At 30.0% G+C, this 23774-nt stretch overlaps 2 protein-coding genes and 1 pseudogene across 5 annotated transcripts in view; 1 reads left to right on the top strand and 2 right to left on the bottom strand.

Moving 5' to 3' along the window:
• Positions 1 to 23774, top strand: part of LOC142331797 (uncharacterized) — a 91851-nt gene that overhangs the window by 27837 nt on the left and 40240 nt on the right. The window contains exons 3-4 of one of the 4 annotated variants that reach the window (XR_012758094.1): positions 5137 to 5314; positions 7451 to 7762. Coding sequence is in view for 1 of the 4 variants with exons in the window: in XM_075377914.1 (XP_075234029.1) it covers positions 5144 to 5314 (171 nt within the window). In the remaining 3 variants the exon portion in view is untranslated. Of the gene's footprint in view, positions 1 to 5136; positions 5315 to 7450; positions 7763 to 23774 lie in introns of those variants that run through there. The other 3 variants (XR_012758093.1, XR_012758092.1, XM_075377914.1) reach the window with 3 other exon arrangements.
• Positions 7633 to 12207, bottom strand: LOC142331631 (vacuolar protein sorting-associated protein 45-like). The gene is made up of 3 exons (XM_075377657.1): positions 12041 to 12207; positions 9320 to 9505; positions 7633 to 7710 (listed from the first exon to the last, which is right to left on the bottom strand). Exons 1-3 carry the CDS (start codon positions 12131 to 12133, stop codon positions 7633 to 7635), a joined length of 357 nt encoding a protein of 118 aa, XP_075233772.1. The 5' UTR covers positions 12134 to 12207.
• Positions 16807 to 21400, bottom strand: LOC142331630 (cytochrome c oxidase subunit 1-like; annotated as a pseudogene).

The following is a 23774-nucleotide window of genomic DNA, read 5'->3' as shown; positions in this document are numbered from 1 at the left end:
CTAAAAAGAGTTTAACAGGTAAAACCCATGTTATTGTTATTAATGCTTTAGTTTACTTTGTTGAGTTTAGCTCATTAAGGAGTTTTCAGGCCCAGAATTTGACAATCACAATTCACACTTTCTTGATCTTTTACTAATTTTATGTTTCTCCCATGCTAAAATTTAAAACTAATATTGTTACTTTAATAGTAACTACTAATTGTTCTCTAAGATTCTGTTGTTTGTTTAAAAGCTTTACTCTGGCAAAAAAAAGAAAGAAAATTTTAGACTAAAAAAAAATTTTAGACTAAAAATCCTAATTACTTCCATCTTGTAGAATATTTCTGTATCAAATTTTTATTATTTGATTTTACTTGTTTTTTTTTTTTCTGTAAAGAAGAAAAAACAAGTTTCTCCTTATTCTTCATCTTTTTATTTTTCATCCAGTGTTTTATGAGGTATAATTTTAAATAAGATTTTTCATTTATTATACGTAATATAGTGGTTTATAAAATGAAAGAAAGTTCTGCTAAGCCTTGAAAAAATATTTGCTATGGGAAAAAATGTGTTTCCAGTAAGGTCAAAGTGTTTGTGTGTAATTTGTGCTAAATTTGTAATAACTTATACAGTATAGGGAGATGTGGCTGTGTCAAAACTATTTGGGCTAGGGAAAAAAATTTCTATGAAACTTGGTGAAAGTAAAACTTTTATTCTGATTGATACATTGTAATAAATTATTATATAGGTCACATAGGGAATGGTTATACATGCTACTCTATGGTAAAAAAAAGTCAGAGAAACTGCTCCAGTATTTGGCTGGGTGGGTTAAGACCGTAAATTCCAAAGGAAAAAATCAAATGAGGTGTGATCGGATGATCTAGGAGATTGTTGCAAACAAGTTCTGTCATCAGGTATATGCTGACCAATTCATTGGTCAGGGAAAATGTCATTCAACCAATTCTGTGAGAGGTTAAGCCAGTGAAGAGGCACACTATCTTGTTGCCAAATAAAGTTCTTTGGGTACATCTTGGAGTCGAGCAAACATTCATGTGTTACTGTATATCCATATAAGCAACTACTACTCTGTGAAAAAAAATTTCCCACAAATTTGACATCAGGATATTGCAAAGAAAACATTTAATTTTGGAAAGTACCTTTTGCATTGTAAGAGTTCATTAAGATTTCTGAGCCTCCAAATAAGAACGTTCTTAGGGTTAATTTTTCCACCAAGATGATATGTTGACTCATGACAACACGATACAATCTAGAAAGTTATCATCATGCTGCAACATTTTGATTGGATTAAGGTTTAATTTTTGTAACATTTAGAAGTGCAATATATGGTCTTTTTTCAAACTACCGTTTTTTACTCATTGATTGTAGCCTTAAATCAACACTGTATGCTTTGTCCAAAAGGTATAACAAACAAAACACTTAAATATTTTTTTTTATTCACCTGATTTCATTTTACTACAATCGTAGCTCCTGAACTGTTGTTGTAGTATAACTTAATGATGCCTTGCTTTTTAAAATTAAAGACAAGAAATTTCCATGCTTAGTAATATTTTTTAGATTTTGCTATTCTATGTGTTAATTATTGTGTTTAATATAAATACCACTTTTAAGTTTTATATTTGTATACTTACAGTAATTAGGATGAGGTTATTGAGTGAAGGTTATGTTTGGTAGGTATGTTGATAAAAACCCCCACCGGGTTGGTCTAGTGGTGAATGGGTCTTTCCCAAATCAGCTGATTTGTAGTCGGGAGTTCCAGCATTCAAGTCCTAATAAAGTCAGTTATTTCTACACTGATTTGAATACTAGATCGTGGATACCAGTGTTCTTTGGTGGTTGGGTTTCGATTAACCACACATCTCAGGAATGGTTGAACTGAAACTGTACAAGACTACATTTTATTTACACTCATACATATCATCCTCATTCATTCTCTGAAGTATTATCTGAATGGTAATTACTAGAGGCTAAAAGGAAAAATAAAGGAAGGTATGTTGATAAAACCCATTGGGTTGGTCTAGTGGTGAACGCATCAGCCGATCTGGAAGTCGAGAGTTCTAACTTTCAAGTCCTAGTAAAGACAGTTACTTTTTTTTTTTTTTGTCTTCAGTCATTTGACTGGTTTGATGCAGCTCTCCAAGATTCCCTATCTAGCGCTAGTCGTTTCATTTCAGTATACCCTCTACATCCTACATCCCTAACAATTTGTTTTACATATTCCAAACGTGGCCTGCCTACACAATTTTTTCCTTCTACCTGTCCTTCCAATATTAAAGCGATTATTCCAGGATGCCTTAGTATGTGGCCTATAAGTCTGTCTCTTCTTTTAACTATATTTTTCCAAATGCTTCTTTCTTCATCTATTTGCCGAAATACCTCCTCATTTGTCACTTTATCCACCCGTCTGATTTTTAACATTCTCCTATAGCACCACACTTCAAAAGCTTCTAGTCTTTCCTTCTCAGATACTCCGATTGTCCAAGTTTCACTTCCATATAAAGAATTGAGAGGCGAGTGGAAGAAGTGTTAGGAGAAGACCAATTCGGTTTCAGGAAAAGTATAGGGACAAGGGAATAATCATAATTTAAACCTACGCTTGCTGCACTCGCTAACCTCTTCTAATTCACATTATAAATTATATATAATCTATTCCTAACAAAAGAAAACTGAATACAATAATTAATGTTAAAGTGCTTCCCGCAGTTGACTTTATAGTATCAAAAAAAATTATGGTAGCTTGCTGATTTTTGAAAGGTCTTGTTTAGAAGAAAGTATAACTAACCTGTTCAAACATTTTTTTTATGATATTAAGTAAAAAGGATTGTTTTTCAAAAAGTAATGAAGAGTTAACATAATAAAGCAGAAGGGTTAATAATCTTGTTAATCTGAAAGAAATACTGAGTGTAGAAAAAAAAATTGGGGTTTTAATTTGTTATAATATCTCGTGGATGAGCAGTATCATGTTGATTGAAGGTTAGGATCAAAGTGCAAAAAAAAATAGTTTTAGATGCGCACTTGGGCCATAGCTTGATTCCGCTATCTTATTGCAGCAAACGTCCTTCTGCATGATAATGTCTGCCATATTCCTGCATAGTAATTACATAAAAAGTATCAAATCAGATTTTGTTTAATGCTGTATTTTTAATCAAATTAAACTTTTATAATTAATTAAAATAAGATAGTTTTACTAATGACAAAAAAAATTAAATTGTTTTAAATGTTACCAACCACCTTGTGATATTTTCTGGATGACTACTTAGCTATAGAAAAATTAATTTAAAATCTTTTTTTTTATGTAGTCAGTTCTTGTGGTTTGTTTGACATCTGGTTAAGAGTTTTGGTTCAGTTAAAAAGGTTACAGTTTTCGCAATTACTGAAGTACATGTATATCAATTATGTTAATATACGCAGGTAACATTTGATACTAAACCTAGCTAGGGTAAACCACATAAATATTTAAATGACAAAAATATTTCTTAAAAACTATAACCTATTTTTTTCTAAGTAAGAACTATGTCATTCTCTTTTTATGTTGTTCATTATTTAGAAATGTTTGAATCTATGAAGACCATTTGATTTATTTTGAACGCTGTCATAACTTTCATGTAACTTGCAGATTTTTTTTTTCTGCCTGATTAATGTCTGAACACATGTACTGCTGGTTGGATTCACTTTTGCTGGACAGTCATATAGGATAGTTATTATTATTTTAAGTGTAATTGTAATATTTTTGCATTATTAATAGGCATCTAAAAAAATTAGCAAAAAATGTTTTTGTAGTAATTTCTTATGCACAGTTAATGTGTAATATAGAATCATGTCAACCTCATCCATGTATCTATTACAATGTTTTTTTTTTTTTTGAAGAGAACTCATAAAAGTGAAGTGTTAACAAAAAAATGAATTTTGTTATAAATACAACATAAAAATAACTAAAAAGATGGGAGGAATAAATGCAACTAACTCAACTGTCTCAAACTAAAGTTTAAGTTAATACTTTAAGTTTATAATGCATTAAAAGAATAAAAAAAAAACTTATAAAAATGTTCTGTATTGCAAATGTTTTTCTTACGTATTTACTAGTTGTTCCAACACTAGATGGTATATTAAGAATATTAACTACTAGTTCTTGGGTTAACAATATTTTTTAGACTATATTAATTCAATTTTTATATTTAATTTTCTTTTTGTTTTTTAAACTTGTGCAGTATTAATTCCTGTTTATTTGTGCCAACAAGTTGCAGTCATCTTCGGGATTGCCTTAATGTTTGATTCAACTTTTTTCCTGTTGTAAAAAAAATAACATTAATTATTAAGAATGAGAGGAATTGCAAAGAAAAATGGTGAATTTTTTTTGTTATTAAAATGTAGCTTCAAATTTCAGCAAGTGTGTGTGCGCGCGTGCGCGTGTGTGTAGATTAAATGAACACAATTGAAATTTTGATAAAACATTAACAAAATTAACATTACAGAATTTCACAAAATTTAACTTTTCCCTTTTACCCTTTCCCTTTCTATTATTTTCACATTTCCTCAATCTGTTCACTTCCTTTCCCCATTTCTACTTCTCTTGTTTCCCTTTCCTCTTTCCTCCCTTTTCACTTTTCATTTTCCATCTTTCCCTTTCTACTATTTTCCTCTTTTTTCTCATTTTCCCACTTCCTTCATTCATTTCTCTTTCAATTATTTTCCTTTCCCCCTCCCTCTTTCGACCCTTTCCCTTTACTTTTTTTTCTTTTTTCCCCTTTCTATTTCCTCTTGGAAAGTGGAAGTGGTATTTATTTTCATTTATAGCCAAATGAAATTTTAATTAATGAAATTTTTGGATCTTACAAGGTGAAGGCACACATCGGTACGAATCCGACTTCATTTCCTTTTTTCTAACAGTTTTTTTTTTTTAATTTAAATATGTTGATTTATTAATAATTATTAACCACTGGTTGTAAATAAGTTTTACAATAAATAATAAAAATAAAAAGAAAATATGAAAAAAATATAATTTATTAATGAAATAAAATTTTATGTACTTTTCATTTCAAAAAAAAAAATGTTTATAAGTAATTTAATAGAAGTAAAAGGAAATCATTGGGTGTCCACATCAGATTTTTAAAATAAAATGTTATACATATTTTTTTTTTTCAGGAAGTAGAATGTATGATAAAAATTCACAAAGATATAGAATCGGCAATGATAGCACCACTTCCTCCCAGACGTCCTCGTAGTTGGGATTCACTACTGTGTTGGCCACCTACCACACCAGGTATAAGAGCCTCATTGCCATATTTTGAAGAATTAAATGGAATTAAATACGACACTACACGTAAGTATTCTTTTTTTTTAAATGAAATTTTCATTAATTTATCTGATAATAACATATTTTAATATTGTAAAAATATACGTTGTTCCATGCAAGGATCTACATAATAAATGTTTTTTTTTTATCTTTCAATAATGTTAGATTTATATATTTTATAATATGGGGTAAAGAGTGTGTTAAGAGGATTTATTTAGAATGGATAGTATACAGCTCTGTGATCGGTAGGCAACCATCGTTAGGTTAAATCGATTGCATTGTACACTCATACATTTAACCTCTGATTGAAAAATCTACAATACTACTCGTACATCTGCAATTTTTTCTTAAAAAAATAAAAACACTATATATACGAGGTCTGTAAATAAAGTAATGAGAGAGGTTTAAAAAAAAAATTTATTTACAATCCGATTATATATGGACTCTTAACACCTTCAAAATAGTTCCTTGGGAAGCCACGCAGCGCTTCAAACGGTTTTCCCACTCTTTATAGTAGTATTGAAACTCGGAAACCGAACTAACCACCAGGTAGTCGGTTACATTTTTAAAATATTTTCTACTGTTCCAGATTGTGTCCTTTGAGATGTTTTTTTAGCAGGGAACAGGAAAAATTTGCAGAGGTTCAAATCAGGTGAATAAGGAGGTTGAGAAACTACAGGATTATTCTTATTATTTTTTGCCAAAAACTCATTAATTGAGAGTGAAGTGTGACAAGATGCGTTGTCATGATACAGTAACCGGTTGTCTTTGATGGCCGGTCTCATGCGGGCAACTCTTTTTCATAATCTTTCAAGAATTTCTCAGTCGACATATTGATTTACAGCCTATCCTGCAGACAAAAATGTACAATGCCATTACTATCGAAGAAAAAAATTAGCGTGGTTTTGATTTACTCATTTTTGTTTTTTTTTTTGAGACGTGGTGAGTTTGAAATATGCCACTCCTTGCTCTGGCGTTTTTTTTTCTGGTTCGTACTCAAAAATCCAAGATTCATTACCAGGAATAACGTTTTTTAACAAATCAGGATCGATTTCAATTCACCCTAAAAGATCGCGGCACACTTCCACCCTGTTGTTTTTCTGTTCAACAGTGAGGTTTTTTTGGAACCAATTTTGCACAAATTTTTTCACGTCCAATTCGTTTGTCAAAATTTGATGGACTGCGGTACGGTTCAATTTCAATTTTTCTACAATCATTCTGGAAGTTTATCGGCGGTCGTACCTTATCAAGTCTCTGATTTGCTCAACAGTTTCGTCAATATTTGACATTAACGGTCTTCCAGAGCGTGGATCGTTCGCAACTGATTCCTGGCGATCTGAAAATGTTTTAAACCACCTTAAAACTTGGGCTCGTGACAGAGCGTCATCTCCATACGCTCTTTTCATTTTGAAAACGTTTTAGTAACATTGACCCCGAGTTTAAAACAAAACTTGATTGCACAACGTTGATCGTAATTAGTACCACAAATTTTTGTAACGCACAACGAAAAATCGTTTCACGAAAAGTTTGCTTACGTCTCACGCGGCAACAATATACTAAAAATATTAATAACTAATTTAAATCAGCTGTTCATATAACCATATGTTTACTAGTAACTTTATAGTAACTTATGTAAGTAACATTTTTCAATAACACCACCCATTGGGGGGTGGAAAAAATGGAATTTTGAAGAAAAAACATACCTACCTTAATAGGCACAGTATCAAATCGGTATAAAGTGATCGTTAGTCTTCTAAACATCACCTAAAACTTCTGCAACAATTTTTGATATGACCAACCCTTACGGCAAGGGATGACCAAAATGTTGACCAAATTGTAAGAAGTTGTGGCTTGTACGCTAAACATGTGAAACTTTTTTTCACATGGAACCATTATCGCATTGAGTAAATTTGAAGTTTTTCTTAAATTTAAGGTAAATCTTTTTTATTTCCTACTTAGCGCCGGTGAAACCTACCTCCACCTTCTGGCGTGCCGAAAGGGATTTTTTTAACAGACTACAAAATTACAGCAGTTTAACTGATGTTCTATTTTTCTTTATATCCAGTTATTAATTAAAATTATGATGAAACCTTTAAAAAAGAATTAAATAGCCTCTAAAAAAAAAAAAAGAATTGCACTGAAAAGGAAATATAATTCTTTCAGTTTTACTTTCCCGTCTAGATAGTGCCGTAGCTGTAGAAGGAAAAGTATTGTAATCGTTCAGATTTGGGAATTTTTTCTTATTTCTGATATTAAAATCGGTGATTAAAGGACGACACTGTTTGAGACTACTAATGACATTAAAGCAAATTTGTCACAGATATTAAAGGCTATTTTAAATGAAGCTATCCAGGACTGCTTTGCAAAGTGGAAACATAGCTGAGAAAAGTATGTGAATAGGGATGAGGACAAGGATCAATAATCTGTAAAATTAGTAATAAAGATTAAAAAATGAAGTTCAGTTATTTTTTAAACACACCTGTATATAATTCCTACTAATTTTCTACAAATAAATTACAACACAAAAAAATTAATGAAGATAAGAATAAATTTTTATGTATTAAAATATTCAAACTTTTTATTAACTAATTTTTAAGACATAACTCTTCAAACATAAGCGCTATTTTTTTCTTTTGTAAATAACACTACCAATGGTATACATCAATATTTGCTATGTTTTGTCCATTACAGTGGCTACGATATAAATATATATAAGAGTGTATATACAGTAATATTCCCCATCCTATTTTTTCTAGAACTCTTAATTTAGAGAACCCTGACTAATGCTACATCTCTTTTATATATAACCTATTTAATGTATTATAATATTACTATTTAACCTATTAGATATTAATCTACTTCAAAATGTTGACCGTCATATTACTTCAAACATACTGGATTCAACATTTATTTTTACTAATACTGTGATAATATGACACATCATTTCTATGTAAAATCCGATGGCAAACAATGCACATAGATATCTTTATCCGGTTCAAAATATTAGTCATTTAAATGACTAAGTGATTGGGGGTGCTTATTTCTTAATTTCTGATCCTAGATTTTGACTAATAACAATTAAACCAAGTAAAAATAAAATTTACTTAATTTTTCTTAAATTGAAACCATTCTGGTTAATTTTTGCAGTTAATGATAAAAAAAAATTGAATGTCAAAATGAAATCTTTCAACCTATAGGTTAAAGTATATTGAACAACTTCATTGAAGTATAAGAGTAATTAAAGTACATACTAGCCAGAAAGAGCGCATACTTTGACTGCCTAGAGGTAATATATTACCTCTACATAGAGGTAGTATATTCCATCTTGTATTACTCTATACTTATAAGGATAAGAGGGTTAAGGTATTGATACGCATTAGTTTCCTGATCTTCAGGTCTTCAATATCTGCCACACAGGTATTTTAAGCACTGACTATTTCAAATAAATTTAAGAAAATGATCAATGAATGTAAAATAGATCAATAAATCATCATGAATGTAACTGTTTTTGATTATATTTTTTCTTAAGTAACAGAGTAATCAAAGAAGAATCCTCAGTCGGTAGGATTTTAACGGCAGATATCTTGAAATTTGATAGGGAAATCCTGTCTTTGCCATCAATTTTTACATAGAAATAACATAAGATATGAAAATATGCTAAATTAACAATTACAGGAAAAAATATGGAGAGGAACTTATTTTATATATACTCTGTATAAAAATGTACTCAATTAACTGTTGTTAATGTGAGAACAGAAATATCAGCTGGTGCAGTAGACAGTCACAGATTGCAAAGATGATAAAATCATCTTATAAATTTTTATAAAATTTAGAAAATCTGGTTCTATTTGTCATAGCAGAAGTTTATATTTTTAAATTATTAGTTAATACTTATATTAGTAACCTCTACTATTATAGAAAAGTAGTAAAACATGCGAAAAAAAAAAGGCGTATCACTATAACAAATAAAAAAATATATATAAAATCATTAACATATATATATATATATATATATATACAAATATAATATACTCCATATTTTGGATTCCTTAATTCATTTGATAAAAGAGCAACATTTTCTTTGGTGGGTCTGAGATATGCGATACATTTCAAATGCTTCATCGGTTCTAATTTTCCACCAGAATCTAATCGTTCAAATAAATAAACCTCTTTTTGTAATATTTCTGATTGACTATATACCATGCTAACAATACTAGTCTGCAACACAAATACAAAAAGATAACTAAATATCATTAATCATTTTTAATTTTTACGGTATATTTATTTTTTAAATTCTGTCAACTCGGCTTTCAAAAAATATATGGAAATTCTGCTTCCAAAAGATCTTTTTAGAGATAATTGCAAAGTTACTTCATAAATGGAGTTAGCATTGTACTTAATTGACCGAAATTAAAATAATTAAAAATCCTAATTATAAATTAAACTCTTAGTTAACCTTATAGACGCAGAAGAATAATATGAATTCTGGAAGGAAAGGAGAACAAGCAATACTTTTGGGTTTATAAGAACTACTTGAGAGGTATGTAATAAGAAGTAAAAAAATGAGGGTATATTTATAGATATGGAAATAACTTTTGATTATGTCAAATTAAATAAATAATAATATTAAAAGGCTTAAAATAAATTGTAAAGATAAAAGATTAATTAATGAATTATGCCTTTATTAAAAAGTTAAAGATAGATAAAAGATTAATTAAAGAATTCTGCCTTAATCAGAAAATAGCTCTGAAAATAAAAAGATGCTCAAATGGAACTAGGAAGAGAATAAGGTAAGGTAAGAAAAAGTACATGGAAAATATGATAAAATATTTGGTAATTATTTTGAAAGATGACGTGCATTCAGAAGTCAATAATGTTGATATATGTTGTTGTTTTCATCAGATGCCAATTGTAAATACAAAAAAGTTTTGCTTTATTGTAGTTATTGAGTAAAAAGAATTTAAAATAAAAAAATTACATACTCCTGTAGCGATGAGGGTAATGTTTTAAATTTGTATCAATACTCTTGTGTTTACAATTTTTCTATTTTGTATAACACATGTTGAATGTTTACTAGTCTTTCTTAAATATACTTCCTTGAAATTTATGTTGAGTGATTTCAGTTACTGGTAGATTGTAATTAAACTTTAACGTGATTAAATGAGTTTCTAAATTTCATACGATATCAGCAAACATAACCTAATACTCACATACAGATGATGTGCTCTTTTTTTTAGGAGATTAAGCAAAGAATATTCAACAAATAATTTCAAAATCAAAAGTCATCGTATAAAAATGACAAAATATGGTATGAAAATGAACTTTATGTAAACAAAGAAATGTGGAAGGACACAACAAATGTCTGCACAAAAGAAAAATAAACAAGTTAAACAATACAATTAGATATATTTTTAAAGGAAGATTGCAAAGAAAACAAAATTAAAATAGCGTTTTTTAAATTAACCAACTGGGCTGGTTTAACTTGTTTAACATCTGATTTTCAAGGTTGAAGGTTATGAAATTCAAATCCTTTTTTTTCTTTTTCTGTTTAGCCTTTGGAAGCAACATCAGGTATTACTTCAGAGTATGAATGACGATGACAGGTATGAGTGTAAATGAAATGTAGACTTATACAGTCTCAGTTCGACCATTCCTCACATGTATGGTTAATTGAAACCCAACCACCAAAGAACACCAGTATCCACGATCTAGTATTCAAATCCTTTCTTTCTTTTTCCTGTTTAGCCTCCGGTAACTACCGTTTAGATAATTCTTCAGAGGATGAATGAGGATGATATGTATGAGTGTAAATGAAGTGTATAGTCTTGTACATTCTCAGTTCGACCATTCCTGAGATGTGTGGTTAACCCAACCACCAAAGAACACCGGTATCCACGATCTAGTATTCAAATCCGTGTAAAAATAACTGGCTTTACTAGGACTTGAACGCTGTAACTCTCGACTTCCAAATCAGCCGATTTGGGAAGACGCGTTAACCACTAGACCAACCCGGTGGGTTCTAGTATTCAAATCCGTATAGAAGTAACAGCCTTTACTAGGATTTGAACCTTAGAACTATGAGGTTCAAATCCTAGTAAAAGTTAGTTGCTTTTATACAGATCTGAATACTAGATGGTGGATATCAGTGTACTTTGGTGGTTGGGGGTTCAATTAACAACACATCTCAGGAAGTGTCAGCCAGAGTCTGTACAAGACTACACTTGATTTATATGTCATACATATCATCTTCATCTCAGTGGGCTGTGGTGGTGATTCCTTATTGTTCACTAGTTGAACAGACCAACTTACAAATCCAGAAAAAATTTAAAAAATTTTTTAAAAGTAATTCCTTACCCTTTGTTTTAAAATTACTTATTTACAAAGAAAATTGCTCTCCTAGCAATAAATCAATGCCGTTCATAATTTACTATAGTTCATTTTTGGTATTTGCAAAAAAAAAAATGTTTAACTCGATAAAAAAATAAACATCAGCTGAAATACTAGTTAGTCAATATTTAGGTAATTTGAGAATTAAGAAATTCTAAAGTGGTTAACAATTGTATTCAATTTTATTCAAGGAATTCCATTCTCTTATAACACTCGATTACAAACGTTAAATATTCTGTTGTTTTAACTTTTTTTTTGGATCTAGTATGATAAACTGAATTTTTGGATTTCCGTAAAAAAATGTACACTTCTCACAGTCAACTATAAAACTAATTGTACTTAATAAAACACTCATATAAAACTCACAGTTAGTTTATCCATCAACAAAACTTTCATTCCAGGACCACTTTCTTCTGCCATTTTAGTTATGTATGACTTTACAGCAAATGTAATATTCATTTTAAATTAAGGTTAGCTTAAATGCACACCAAACAGCAATTATACAATCTTGACAGATAGTAAACAAATCCTAACCAAAATCCTATACCAGCTGATAGATTGATCAAATCGTTGTGACCAACATTGAAATGAAACTGAATTACTTTTTATCTAATTTCAAAACATTTTTAATAAAGAGAAAAATTATAATTGCGAGTTTATATTCACAATATTTATCCCAAATTTAACTAATGAATATTATTTAAAAACAAGAGAAAAATTTTATAAAAACTTATTGAAAATACCGTGAACAGAAAAGAACAAATATATAATTTGTGTGTGCATATATATATAAAGAGTCAGTATGCGAGTTTAATTTAAAATCAAATATTTAATAGAGAAGGTTCTTTAATTAATTTTTTATCTCTAGTACTAATCGCAGAATCTTACATTTAGTTAAAGTATTATGATGTTGGCAACATTAATTGACTGTAATGGTGTTATTGTAAAATTTTTTTAACCCCCGCAATCACCGTTAGATATTCCTTCAGAGGCTGAGATAAATGATTCGTAGTGTGTGAAAATGTCATGCCTAACCAGGATTAACATTTGCACTTAAATTATTTTTAAATTTTAGTTAAATAAACTCTTACTGTCGTTTTACAAGTTTGTAGCGTTGTTTTTATGAAAGGAGAAAAATAATATGTTTCATATTAATCTAAGCGTAAAATGATAATATAAAACTAACGTGCTGTGCTGTACTTCAGACACAAATATTTAATCTGTAAATATAAACGTAATAAAAATATTATATTTATATAAAACATGTCCTGATGGATTTAAATTAACGCCCAGCAAAAAATATTGAGATAAAATTAATGAAAATTTGTATACGCGTTCTTCTTAAGTTTTAAATGCACACTAAGAAAGGATTTTTTTTAATCCGCGTTTAAAGGGTTAAAATAGATTTTTGATTATTTTTTTAAATCCAGAAATTTTTTAATTTTTCTGTAACAAATGAAGATATCAACTTGATTTTTGTTGTGTATAATCTTCACGTGAATATCTACAAACAAATTCTAGATTTTTAGAAATTTGATATTGAAAGGGGTGAAGAAAGCCAAAATTGTTTCCATAATGATTGTATCTCATTTCCGACTATACTAGGCGAAGTATTCAATCGAATCGGGCTTGCAAATACTCTCCAGATAAATATCTAAAAATCATTTTCTGGTTTTTTAAAATTTCGATTTTTTATAGGGCGCAGGGGCTCAACCAACACAACCACATGTTACTGTACATTAGACGCGACTGTACGTACTGCCTCCGTTTACTTGGCAAAAATCATAAAAGTAATTTAAAAGAAAAATTGGAAATAAAGTACAGTCAATTCCTAGTGGTGTTTGTAAAGTAACGCTAAGAACTGGGCAAAATACATTTTTACCTGTCCAAAAGATGGGTAACTTGTTAATTACAACTATTATTTTTAAGGAGGACATATTTTATTAAGTTTTAAATCTGTTGCGTAATTAAAGAACACAACCGATGTTTTTATTTAACTCATATATATTGTTAACAGCGAGGATGATTTTGCATCTGAAGTTTATCTGTATTTGATTCTTTTTGAAATAGTTCGCATATTTTTCTATTAAATCGGAACAATATTATATATTTAGTTCGATTATTATAATATATAAAATAAACGGATCGATAAATTATAGGGTAGTATTAATTTTTCTATAGTAAACAGTATGAAAATAATAGTCGTGAGAGGATAGCACTGTCGGATAAAAGGTTCTAGGTTCGATTTCCGATTGTTTGGCATTATCTTACGTTATTATCAAAATTCATAACATCAAAAAATGAAAAAAACAATATAAAAAAAATGCGTGCCTAGTATGAGACGTTTGTCGGCACGACTGGTAGCGTTTCGGCCTTTTATCCGGAGGTCCCGGGTTCGAATCCCGGTCAGGGATGGTATTTTTACGCGCTACAAAAGTATCATTTCATCTCATCCTCGGAAGCAATACCTAAGGATGATCCTGGAGGCCAGAAAAAAAGCGAATACTTTGTTGTCAATACGAGTAAAGTAAATTAATAAAAAAAAAGAACCGGTTATAACCGGTTCTTTTAATATTAGTGAATAAGTTTATAAATCATTGTACAATCATCGACGTGACTGCTTGCCGACGCGCTGTTAACAACTCCATTACTATGCGAGGTACCTCTACCACACCCCCCCTATTACAAACACAACATTCCGTTCTCAAGGTTACAAGACGCACTGTTCCCGCCGTCCCATACACGCATTGTGTAAGCACAATCTTTTAACAAATAACGAATTTTTAATACTGTATAAAATATTATGAGGTGAAACAGTATTGGAAATAATTTTAGAGGGCGCGATTGTTTTCATAATTTATTTTGCTGTGACTGTACAAGAGATCGGTTGTTTATTTGAACGGTCGCGTTGCTGAGATAGGACAGAGAAATTACGTGTGTGAAAACAACGAATTTAACTTAATCCAGCAGTGGTCTCGGGTTGAAAGAAAATAAAGATGGCGCGGCGTACGCTGTTCGATTTAGGCCTTCCTGCGCTACTCTGTTTAATTAATATTATGTCTTATACTTTTTTAATTTAGATACATGATTCTCATTATTGATTGAGGTAAGTCTTTTTTACATTAATATTATTTTAATATAACTGTTTCTAGTCATAATTCGTGTTATTATTTTTGTTTGAGTGATTTAACCGTACTTACCACGTAATGAAAACAATTTTTTGGTTAGAATACGATTTTCACCCGCTTATTTTTACAAAATAAATTAATTATTATTCTATTTTTTTATATCATATACAAAGTTTGTAATATTATTTACTATTTCTATTGTTAGCCAAATAGAATCGTGAAAGTAAACGAACAAAAATGAAACAAGTTACATGCTTGGTATATTTTAGGTTTTATTTATTTATTTTATTTACAATTTAAAACTTACATGGTCATCCGTCAGATATATCGACAGATATACTAAAGAGTTATTATTACATTATAATGTAATAACCAATTTTATGTAACAACTAAAGATATTATTAGTTTTATAATACTTATAATAGTAGTACAATTATAAAAATTAATTTAAAAACTATATATTTAAAAACTAATGAACAAATTATTTCTTTAATATTTGTAATGTATTAGATTTAGTAACTAAAATTATATTCAAGAAACAAAATTATACTTAATTACAACAACGAATTACACAATTAATATCTTGTTGCAACAATTACATAAAGAAAATAAATAACTAAGCTTTAACCATTCAACAATACATTATTTATTGATTTACAATAATTATCAACATTAAAATAATAACTATAATCATGTTATAATTGTCTGGACTGCCAGTATAAATCCAACATGAATCCTGTTAGTACCTATTACGTTATAATTAATGCCCACTCAATGAGAAGTTTTTTAAATCCTTTTTTTTCATTTTCACATTATTGATGTGATTCGGTAAAGAATTAAGTAATGCAGGAACAACGTACTTCTTTAATTGTTTACCGTAAGTATTAATATCTATCTGTGATAAAGCTCATTGCTCTCAAATTGTATCCACTTTCTACATTTACCCTGTATTCACTGTTGTAAAAGTTGTTAAAAATAATTAAGAATTTAAATAGACCTCTAACTGACAGAAACCTTGTAAGATTATTTAAATTAGTGTCATAATTGTTATCAGAATCATAAAGAGCAATCAATTATTCAGTTTAATTCTGGCTCTATTTATTATGTTAAATTTTATTCATGATGATATTTCTAAGGAAATTACTTTTTAATTTATTAATGAATTTTAAGTTCATGGCAATTTTCTGCCACTCTTAGAATGGCTTAGATACTAGTGGTAATTCATTAAATGAGTGTTCGGGGAGTGGTGTAATTGAAAATCATTCAATTGAGGATGATTTATTGTTTTTGAAAATTGTAATTCGTTTAAATGCTATAGCTTCTCATATAATAAATATGAATATTATAATTCTGATTATTGAAATTAATGATCCTATGGATGAAATTATGTTTCATGTCATGTAGTTATCTGGATAATCAGAGTATCGTCGTGGCATTCCTGCTAAACCTAAAAAGTGTTGTGGGAAGAATGTTACGTTTACTCCTAAAAATATGGTTGAAAATTGAATTTTTAATCATTTTTTATTTATTCTTATACCTGTTATTAGTGGGAATCAGTGGATGATTCTTGCTATAATGGCGAATACTGCTCCTATTGATAGTACGTAATGAAAGTGGGCTACAACATAGTATATATCGTGTAAAATTACGTCAATTGAAGAGTTAGCTAGAATTACTCCTGTTAATCCTCCAATAGTGAATAGAAATACAAATCCTATAGATCAAATCATTTGGGGTGATTTTTTTTTGTTATTCCTTGTATTGTGGCCATTCATCTGAAGATTTTAATTCCTGTTGGTACTGCAATAATTATGGTTGCGGAGGTGTATGCTCGTGTGTCAATATCTATACCTACAGTAAATATGTGGTGTGCTCATACAATAAATCCTAAAATACCAATTGCTAGCATCGCATAAATTATTCCTAGATGGCCGAATGTTATTATTTTTCCTCTTTCGTTAGTAATAATGTGGGAGATTAATCCGAATCCTGGAAGGATTAAAATATATACTTCTGGATGTCCAAAGAATCAGAATAAGTGTTGATATAGGATTGGGTCTCCACCTCCTGTGGGGTCAAAAAATGAGGTATTAAAGTTTCGGTCTGTTAGTAGTATTGTGATTGCTCCAGCTAGTACTGGTAATGATACTAGTAGTAGAACTGCTGTAATTAGGACTGATCAACAGAAAAGGGGTATTTTTTCTATAGTTATTCCTTTTGGTTGTATATTTATTGTTGTTGAAATAAAATTAATTGCTCCTATAATTGATCTTAATCCTGCGATGTGAAGAGAAAAAATAGTTAAGTCTACTGAAGGTCCTGAATGTGCGATTTGGGCTGAGAGAGGAGGGTAAACAGTTCATCCTGTTCCTGATCCTGAGCCCACAATTGATCTTGCAATTAAAAGTGTAATTGATGGTGGTAATAATCAAAATCTTATGTTATTTATTCGTGGAAATGCCATGTTTGGTGCACCAATTATTATAGGGACTAGTCAGTTTCCAAATCCTCCAATTATGATTGGTATTACCATAAAGAAAATTATAATGAATGCGTGTGATGTTACGATGGTGTTATAAATTTGATCATTTTTAATTATTGATCCTGGTTGTATTAATTCTAATCGAATAATTCTTCTTCTTATTGTTCCAAGTAATCTAGCTCAGAGCCCAAAAATAAAGTAGAGAGTTCCGATATCTTTGTGATTTGTTGAAAATATTCATTTATTCATTGATAATGGGATGGCTGATTTAGGTGATAGATTGTAAATTTATTTAAGGTTTTAAACCTCTCATTATTTGTCTTGTATTCAATTATGATTCTATATTGCAAATATAGGGGTGCGTTACTTGCCAAGGCTTATTTATAATAATAATTTTAACTTTGAAGGTTAATAGTTTTTTTTAAGTTAAATCCTTCTTTTTAGTTTAATTTAAAAATTATTATTATTGGAATTCCTATTAAATTTAAGATAATTGGTATAATTGATTCTTTTTTTATTATTTTTTATTTGATTTGGTTATTGTAGGGATTATTATATTTAAGTATATGAATGTTGACATAATTGATGAAATTAATATAATTAGTGGAATTATTGGTGCTATACAAATTGTTGATTTTATAATTATTCATTTTATTAAAAATCCTGTAGTTGGAGGTATACCTCTTATTGATAATGATGAAATTATTAGGGATGTTTTTGTTAAATTTGTTTGAGTATTAATTTGGTTTAGAAAATTGATATTATTTTTTTTGAACGTGTTTATTATGGTTAAGTTGATTATGGTATACATAATTAATAGAAGAGTAAATTGTTGTTTTGAAATTATTAATGAAAAGATTATTACTGGTGAATTTGAAATTGATGAATATGCTATTAATTTTTTTTAGTGATGTTTGTTTTATTCCTGAGATTGGTGCTATGATTATCGATATAATTATTGATGTTATTATTAGTTTAATTCTGGTTATTTGGGTTGCAATAATTGTAGGAATGATTTTTTGTATAGTTATCATTATTATGCATATCTCTCATCTTATTATTTGTATGATTCTTGGTACTCATAGGTGGAATGGGATTATACCTATTTTTATTAAAATTCTCATTATTATTAAAATTCTTTCATTAATGGGGCAGTTAATGATAGCGTTAATAATTATTGAGGTTATTATAATTGATGATGATATTCTTTGAATAATTAAATATTTTATAGATTGTTCATTTATTTTATTTCTTTTTTTTAAAAGGGGTAGAAAAGAAATTAAATTGATTTCTATAGATATTCATAAGAATATTATTCTGTTTGAGGATATTGTTATAATAATTCTTACGGTTATTGTTGTGATAAATATTATTTTTGATAAATTTATTTTAATTAAAAAGAGAATTTATTCATCGATGGGGTATGAACCCATAAACTTAATTTAGCTTATCTTTTTGTAAAAGGATGTGTGATGCATTAAGAATTTTGATTTCTTTAGTTTCAGTTTAATTCTGGATTAATTCTGGACCCTATTTTGTATTAAATTTATTTTATTTATGAGATAGTCTGCGGATGATCCCCATGCTGTCAAGCCGTATCGAATAACAGATTCAAACAAGGATGAATAGAGTAAGCGTTTACAGTGAATTGGTAATAGGGGTGAGATGTTGTGGAATTTCATAGCAACCGCTCTTAAATTTTTACATATATGTTTTATATGGTGATCCCATCTAAAAAAAGAGTCAAAATGTACACCCAAATATTTGTATTTGTCAGCATTCTGGAGATGTTCACAATTACAATTTATGTGGTAATTTTTTATACAGTCACATGTATGACAAATAATTTTTATCGGTCTTTGGGATTGAAGATAAGGAGATCTTACATGTAAAACAGCAGTTTTTTTAGCGTTAATAATTAGGCCTTTGTCATGAAGCCACTTTAATAGATTATTAAAATCATCTTGCATTAAAAACTCTGCTTCTTCCAATCGCTTATGTCCAAATGCTAAAACACTATCATCAGTGTATTGCAACAGACACAAATTAGAGATCGCGCTAGACATATCATTAACGTACAGATTAAAAAGTGTTGGGCCCAAGATAGACCCTTGAGGCACGCCACTATCCGTTTCGTATCTATCACTATATTTATCTTTAATTTTAACAATAAGTTTTCTGTTACTTAAATAGTTCTGTAGCATATTATTAAAAGGGCCATTAAACCCTAGCTTATTTAGGGCATCTAGAAGTTTATGATGGTCTAACATATCAAAAGCTTTACAAAAATCTAAAAAAAGTAAGATTACACGGTTACATTAATTTAAGTTAATATTGACAAAATCAGATAAATCATTTATAGCATCATTAGTCCCGATCCCCTTTCTGAAACCGTATTGATTTTCACTGATTAATTTGTTATCATCAAGGTATTTAGTAGCATGCATAGAGACATACCGTTCAAAAACATTTTCGATACATGACAGTATAGAAATTGGCCGATAATTATTTAAATCTTTAAAAGAACCAGCTTTATAGATAGGTCTAACAATAGACATCTTCAGTAGATCAGAAACCCTCCTTGATTTAATTATATTGTTTACTATAATTGAAATTAAAGGGCTGACTTTATTAACGACATATTTCAAATCTTTGATCCGTATGCCATCTACACCTGGCGATTTTTTATCATTCATAGATGAAATTATATTTTCTATTTGTTTAGGAGAACTTAAAGGTAAATGAAAAGACACAAGCTGCATGCAATTGCCACCCGTGAATTTCAAGAACTTATGTATACAATTATGTTTAATATCATCTACTGAAGTTACAAAGTGTTTACCGATAATGTCTGCAGCGACCTTACCCGCGTTATTAGATGTACCGCTTACATATTTAATTATAGTATCGTCTAAGTTACGCTTAGAGGGTAACCCCATCAAAGAGTTAAGTAGTTTCCAGTTACCCTTAATATCATTCTTTTGAAAATTTTTAAATTTATCATTAAAATACTTCTTCGCTTTTTGTATTTCAATATTAATTTTATTTCTATATAATAGCTGGTGCTTTTTTCCATTTTTTGAACAGTTGTGTCTCTATTTTATTTAGAATGTCATCCATGGTTTTTTTCTATTTTGAATTTTAATCCTATCAGTATTTCTGCGAACTAAAGAACTGTTATACACAGAATTAATTATATCAACGAATTTCTCATATGCAGATGGATTATTATCCATCTTATTACCTAAGGTGTCATAATTTATGCTATCTAACTTATATCTAATTAAGGCATTATCTAAGTAAAATGAACCAAGACTGTCATCCATCGATCGTCGGGAAAAATTCTTGTACAACAGATCTGCTATTGTCACATAGTGATCAGAAATTTTAGTTTCAATTACTCCAGAAAAAACGTAATCAGGAAAGCCTCTAATAAAAATGTGATCTATACAAGATCTAACAATTACCCCATCTCTTATTTCCTCCCTCGTTATATCAGATATGCAACACATGAATGCCGTTGTATGTAATAAGGTTTGATAGTAACTAACTACAGTATTTTCCTTAGTAAGATCAATGTTTATATCTCCGATTAAGACCGCATTATTATTATTACAATTATGAAGAATATTTTCAAGATCATGTAAAAATTCATGAACATTTAAATCTGGCGGTCTGTAAAAGCATATTATCGTAAAATCATCGGTCTTAACGCCCAATTTCACTGAAACCTGAATGCATAATAGTTCACAACTTGAGACAGTCAAATGCAACATTATTCTTTCAGCACTGAGTGTGCTACGACAAAGAATTAAAATACCACCACCAGACCTAATATTCTGGACACAGTGATAGGAGTCATAGCCATTAATCTGATAAAAATTAATTAAACTTATTTCATTATCCGTAATGTTTATCATTATCCATCGTTTCCTGAAGAAAGAGGACATTAATTAGTTGCATTTTTTCTTATGATTGTGATAAATTTTAACCATCTGTGGCATAGATGGGACTAATAAGAACTTCTGTCTCTCTCTGATAGTAATGGTGCTGGGTATATATAACCTTACCTGTTGTGAAAGAAATGAAAATATCATTTGTACTACTGAACACCATTTCCATTTCAGTAAGTTAGTACATTGTTAGGCAATTTTTTTTTTTTTGTCTTAAGTCGTTTGACTGGTTTGATGCAGCTCTCCAAGATTCCCTATCTAGTGCTAGTCATTTCATTTCATTTGTCACTTATCCACCCATCTGATTTTTAACATTCTCCTATAGCACCGCATTTCAAAAGCTTCTAATCTTTTCTTCTCAGATACTCCGATCGTCCAAGTTTCACTTCCATATAAAGCGACACTCCAAACATACACTTTCAAAAATCTTTTCCTGATATTTAAATTAATTTTTGATGTAAACAAATTATATTTCTTACTGAAGGCTCGTTTAGCTTGTGCTATTCGGCATTTTATATCGCTCCTGCTTCGTCCATCTTTAGTAATTTTACTTCCCAAATAACAAAATTCTTCTACCTCCATAATCTTTTCTCCTCCTATTTTCACATTCAGCGGTCCATCTTTGTTATTTCTACTACATTTCATTACTTTTGTTTTGTTCTTGTTTATTTTCATGCGATAGTTCTTGCGTAGGACTTCATCTATGCCGTTCATTGTTTCTTCTAAATCCTTTTTACTCTCGGCTAGAATTACTATATCATCGGCAAATCGTAGCATCTTTATCTTTTCACCTTGTACTGTTACTCCGAATCTAAATTGTTCTTTAACATCATTAACTGCTAGTTCCGTGTAAAGATTAAAAAGTAACGGAGATAGGGAACATCCTTGTCGGACTCCCTTTCTTATTAGGGCTTCTTTCTTATGTTCTTCAATTGTTATTGTTGCTGTTTGGTTCCTGTACATGTTAGCAATTGTTCTTCTATCTCGGTATTTGAACCCTAATTTTTTTAAAATGCTGAACATTCTATTCCAGTCTACGTTATCGAAAGCCTTTTCTAGGTCTATAAACGCCAAGTATGTTGGTTTGTTTTTCTTTAATCTTCCTTCTACTATTAATCTGAGGCCTAAAATTGCTTCCCTTGTCCCTGTACTTTTCCTGAAACCAAATTCTTCTCCTAACACTTCTTCCACTCTCCTCTCAATTCTTCTGTATAAAATTCTAGTTAAGATTTTTAATGCGTGACTAGTTAAACTAATTGTCTATATTCTTCACATTTATCTGCCCCTGCTTTCTTTGGTATCATAACTATAACACTTTTATTGAAGTCTGACGGAAATTCCCCTTATTCATAAATATTACACATCAGTTTGTATAATCTATCAATCACTTCCTCACCTGCACTGCGCAGTAATTCATTCTACAGGTATTCCGTCTATTCCAGGAGCCTTTCTGCCATTTAAATATTTTAATGCTCTTAAATTCAGATCTCAGTACTGTTTCTCCCATTTCATCCTCCTCAACTTCCTCTTCTTCCTCTATAACACCATTTTCTAATTCATTTCCTCCGTATAACTCTTCAATATATTCCACCCATCTATCGACTTTACCTTTCGTATTATATATTGGTGTACCATCTTTGTTTAACACATTATTAGATTTTAATTTATATACCCCAAAATTTTCCTTAACTTTCCTGTATGCTCCGTCTATTTTACCAATGTTCATTTCTCTTTCCACTTCTCAACACTTTTCTTTAATCCACTCTTCTTTCGCCAGTTTGCACTTCCTGTTTATAGCATTTCTTAATTGCCGATAGTTCCTTTTACTTTCTTCATCACTAGCATTCTTATATTTTCTACGTTCATCCATCAGCTGCAATATATCGTCTGAAACCCAAGGTTTTCTACCGGTTCTCTTTATTCCGCCTAAGTTTGCTTCTGCTGATTTAAGAATTTCCTTTTTAACATTCTCCCATTCTTCTTCTACATTTTCTACCTTATCTTTTTTACTCAGACCTCTTGCGATGTCCTCCTCAAAAATCTTCTTTACCTCCTCATCCTCAAGCTTCTCTAAATTCCACCGATTCATCTGACACCTTTTCTTCAGGTTTTTAAACCCCAATCTACATTTCATTATCACCAAATTATGGTCGCTATCAATGTCTGCTCCAGGGTAAGTTTTGCAGTCCACGAGTTGATTTCTAAATCTTTGCTTAACCATGATATAATCTATCTGATACCTTGCAGTATCGCCTGGCTTTTTCCAAGTGTATATCCTTCTATTATGATTTTTAAATTGGGTGTTGGCAATTACTAAATTATACTTCGTGCAAAACTCTATAAGTCGGTCCCCTCTTTCATTCCTTTTGCCCAGCCCGTATTCACCCACTATATTTCCTTCCTTGCCTTTTCCAATGCTTGCATTCCAATCTCCAACTATTATTAAATTTTCATCTCCTTTTACGTGTTTAATTGCTTCATCAATCTCTTCGTATACACACTACCTCATCATCATCATGGGCGCTTGTAGGCATATA

The sequence above is a fragment of the Lycorma delicatula genome, chromosome 10 (assembly GCF_047948215.1).
Source record: "Lycorma delicatula isolate Av1 chromosome 10, ASM4794821v1, whole genome shotgun sequence".
NCBI classification, from domain to species: domain Eukaryota; kingdom Metazoa; phylum Arthropoda; class Insecta; order Hemiptera; family Fulgoridae; genus Lycorma; species Lycorma delicatula.
Note: the sequence above shows the minus strand (reverse complement) of the source record. Positions and strands in the feature narration are given on the sequence as shown.